This window comes from Saprolegnia diclina (genome assembly GCF_000281045.1).
Source record: "Saprolegnia diclina VS20 unplaced genomic scaffold supercont1.26, whole genome shotgun sequence".
Classification (NCBI taxonomy): domain Eukaryota; phylum Oomycota; class Saprolegniomycetes; order Saprolegniales; family Saprolegniaceae; genus Saprolegnia; species Saprolegnia diclina.
In genome coordinates this window covers 398,106-400,540 of record NW_008246093.1, presented here as the reverse complement: position 1 = coordinate 400,540, position 2,435 = coordinate 398,106, and the positions used below count along the sequence as shown (strand labels likewise).

The 2,435-nt window shown below is 61.7% G+C and overlaps 2 protein-coding genes across 2 annotated transcripts in view; one reads left to right on the top strand and one right to left on the bottom strand.

Moving 5' to 3' along the window:
- The window catches only part of SDRG_08567 (hypothetical protein), a gene marked incomplete at its 5' end in the record, with an annotated part of 2,888 nt that extends 2,764 nt beyond the window's left edge, over positions 1-124 (top strand). The window contains one exon of the mRNA XM_008614459.1: positions 8-124. Coding sequence (XP_008612681.1) covers positions 8-54 — 47 coding nt within the window. The 3' untranslated portion in view covers positions 55-124. The remainder of the gene's footprint in view (positions 1-7) is intronic.
- SDRG_08566 (hypothetical protein) lies at positions 81-2,222 on the bottom strand. The gene has a single exon (XM_008614458.1). It carries the CDS (start codon positions 2,202-2,204, stop codon positions 171-173), a length of 2,034 nt encoding a protein of 677 aa, XP_008612680.1. The 5' UTR covers positions 2,205-2,222; the 3' UTR covers positions 81-170.
- Positions 2,223-2,435: the final 213 nt, after the last annotated feature.

Genomic DNA, 2,435 nt, shown 5'->3' with positions numbered 1-2,435 from the left:
AAGACAGCTTGGATCGAGGACGTCGAGCTCAAGGCGCAGCTCTATCATCTTTAGCCAGGACTCGCCCGCAAACACAAGAGTAGGCAAGTACAGCAAACATTGAAGGTTCCATGCACGCGGTTCTATGCATCGGCAGCAGCGTCCTTGCGAAGTTGCCGTGCACACATTCGTTACAGCAGCGTCCTGAGCTCTGGGTCCTTGACATGGTCCATCCAGGCTGCGTGGGGGTGCGTCTTGCGAGCAAGCGTGTGCTGCCCTATCACGGCAAGACCAAGCGCCCAGTCAATGCGGTCGCCCGACACCAACAGCCGCTTCAATCGAGCCGCCAGTGCTCTGTCATCAAAATTAGTCACGGCGTTGGCGACTGCCCAGCCTTGGACCTCGACCTCGTGCGAGATCAAGTTGAGGATCGTCGGTCGATGGTGGCTGGGTTGAAGCACGAGCTTCAGAAGAAACGTCAGGTTGCCGTAGGCATCGGAGGCGTGCATGCAGTACGGCAGCAGCATCTTGCTTCTCGTCACCGTATGGCGGCGACCTCCATAGCGCAGCAAAAGCGCCCTCGGTGTACCAAAGCCAGCCTCCAAGAGCAGCGCCGTCGACGCGAGCGGCGCCTCCGACTCGAGCGCGCTCCGGACGAGCTTATCAGAGAAGAGATGTGGCTGCGTGCGCAAGAGCCGCGTGAGCACATCGACTCTATCGTGCTGGAGCGCGATCTGCACGGTCCGTGGCGTCCCGCCTTCCTTGCGATGGTCCAAGAGAAAGTGGACGATCGGCCACGCCTGTGCGTGTGCAGCCTTCTCGAGCGCTCTATGTGTGCACCCGGCCGTCGAGTGGACGTGCAACTGCATCACGAGCGCGAGGTTGCCCGAGGCGCATGCGTCGTCCATGACCGCCACCGTCAGCGGGACGTTGTGCGATAGCAGAAGCGTGAGCATATCGAGAGCCTCGCGGCCGCGTAGCGACCGGCTCAGCGAAAAACGCGCAGGGTTTGGGAAGGGGAGACCGGACGCTAGCAAGGTCGCCGCAAGGCGAGCACGGCCAGCCTCGATGGCCCGCGCGACGAGGACGCTGTCTCGTTGGCAGCCCTGCCATCCACTGTGGGCCAAAAGAAAGCTCACGACATCGTCGTGGCCGTTGACTACCGCCGATTCCAGTGCCGCATGGGTCCAGCGCAAGACACCGAGGGCATCGAGAGCCAGGAGCATCGCAGTGTGTCCATTCGCGGCTGCCCGGTCCATGGCCGAGCACGAGGCGCCGTCGACGTGGTGCACCAGAAGAAACCGCGCGACGAGCACGTGGCCGTTGGCGACCGCAGCATCGAGCGCCTGCACACTGCTAGCACCTCGTGCATAGAGGCACTCGACAACGCGGCGGTGGCCGTTGGCGGCCGCGAGCTCGAGGGCGCGCTGGACAGTGCTATTGGCAGGCGCTTGCGCGAGCAGCATCTCCACTACGTCCAAGTACCCGCTGGCGGCCGCGCGGTCGAGCGTGAGAGGCGAAGCGCGGCCGCTGCGCAAATCAAGCTGTGCGAGGTACGGCTTGAGACGCAGGCTGCTGGCGGCAATGTCATTGCGCCATGCTGCGTACGGTACGTGTTGTAGTACGTGGGCCACGCTGTGGGCATGGCCCGAGCGCAGAACGTCGCGCACGAGATCGCGCGGCCATGCGTCATCGCGGAGCCGGAGAAAGAGTGCCAACGCCGTTGGGTCGTCCCGCTGCGCGAACGGCAGAGCGAGGTCGGGAAGGAGCTCAAAGAACGGAATCCGCGACGGGTTGGACCAGAGCTCTGGCAATGCGCTTGCGCGCAGGTCCAAGAGCAGCTCGGCAATGTCCAAGCGGTCATGCAGGAGCGCGGCGACGATGGCACCGGCGGACGCGAGGTCCCGGCGGCACGCGAGAATGCGCAGCGTGGCGCGGGCGTCGCCTTCGCACACAGCGACATGCAGTGGGAAGCGAGGATCGCGCTTCTTGTTGGCGCGCAGACAGAGCCGCCATGTGCTCAGCGCCGCGGGCGCACGTGCGAGCGACGTGCTAAAGGCCACGTCCAGCATGTACCTGTCGCCGGTGCCATGCAGCTCGACAAGGCCTTCGTAGTCCCGGAACCGGTCGCGAACGTCTTCGTAGAGCCCACGCTGGTAGGCGAAGACGAGGCCTGCGACGTGGGGCAGTGCGAAGACGACGTCGCCAAAGCTTGCTGCTTGCATCACTGTGCGATCTTCTGCTGTTACAACGGCGACGTGAATAGTGTGAAAAAGTGAATTAATGTAATATTGTGGGTAATCATACTATAAGATAAACTCTAAGGTTCTAGAAATAATGTATGTTGAAGTAGAAAATAATGTACGTATCATTCAGTGAATAGTGTCATTGCATGACACGATCAACCGAGTCACGTGATTCAACACCCAACACACCATGGAGGCTGCCCAATACTT

Coding starts and splice junctions, on each gene's coding strand:
- SDRG_08566 (XM_008614458.1), bottom strand. CDS start 2,204: ATGCAAGCAGCAAGCTTTGGCGACGTCGTCTTCGCACTGCCCCACGTC.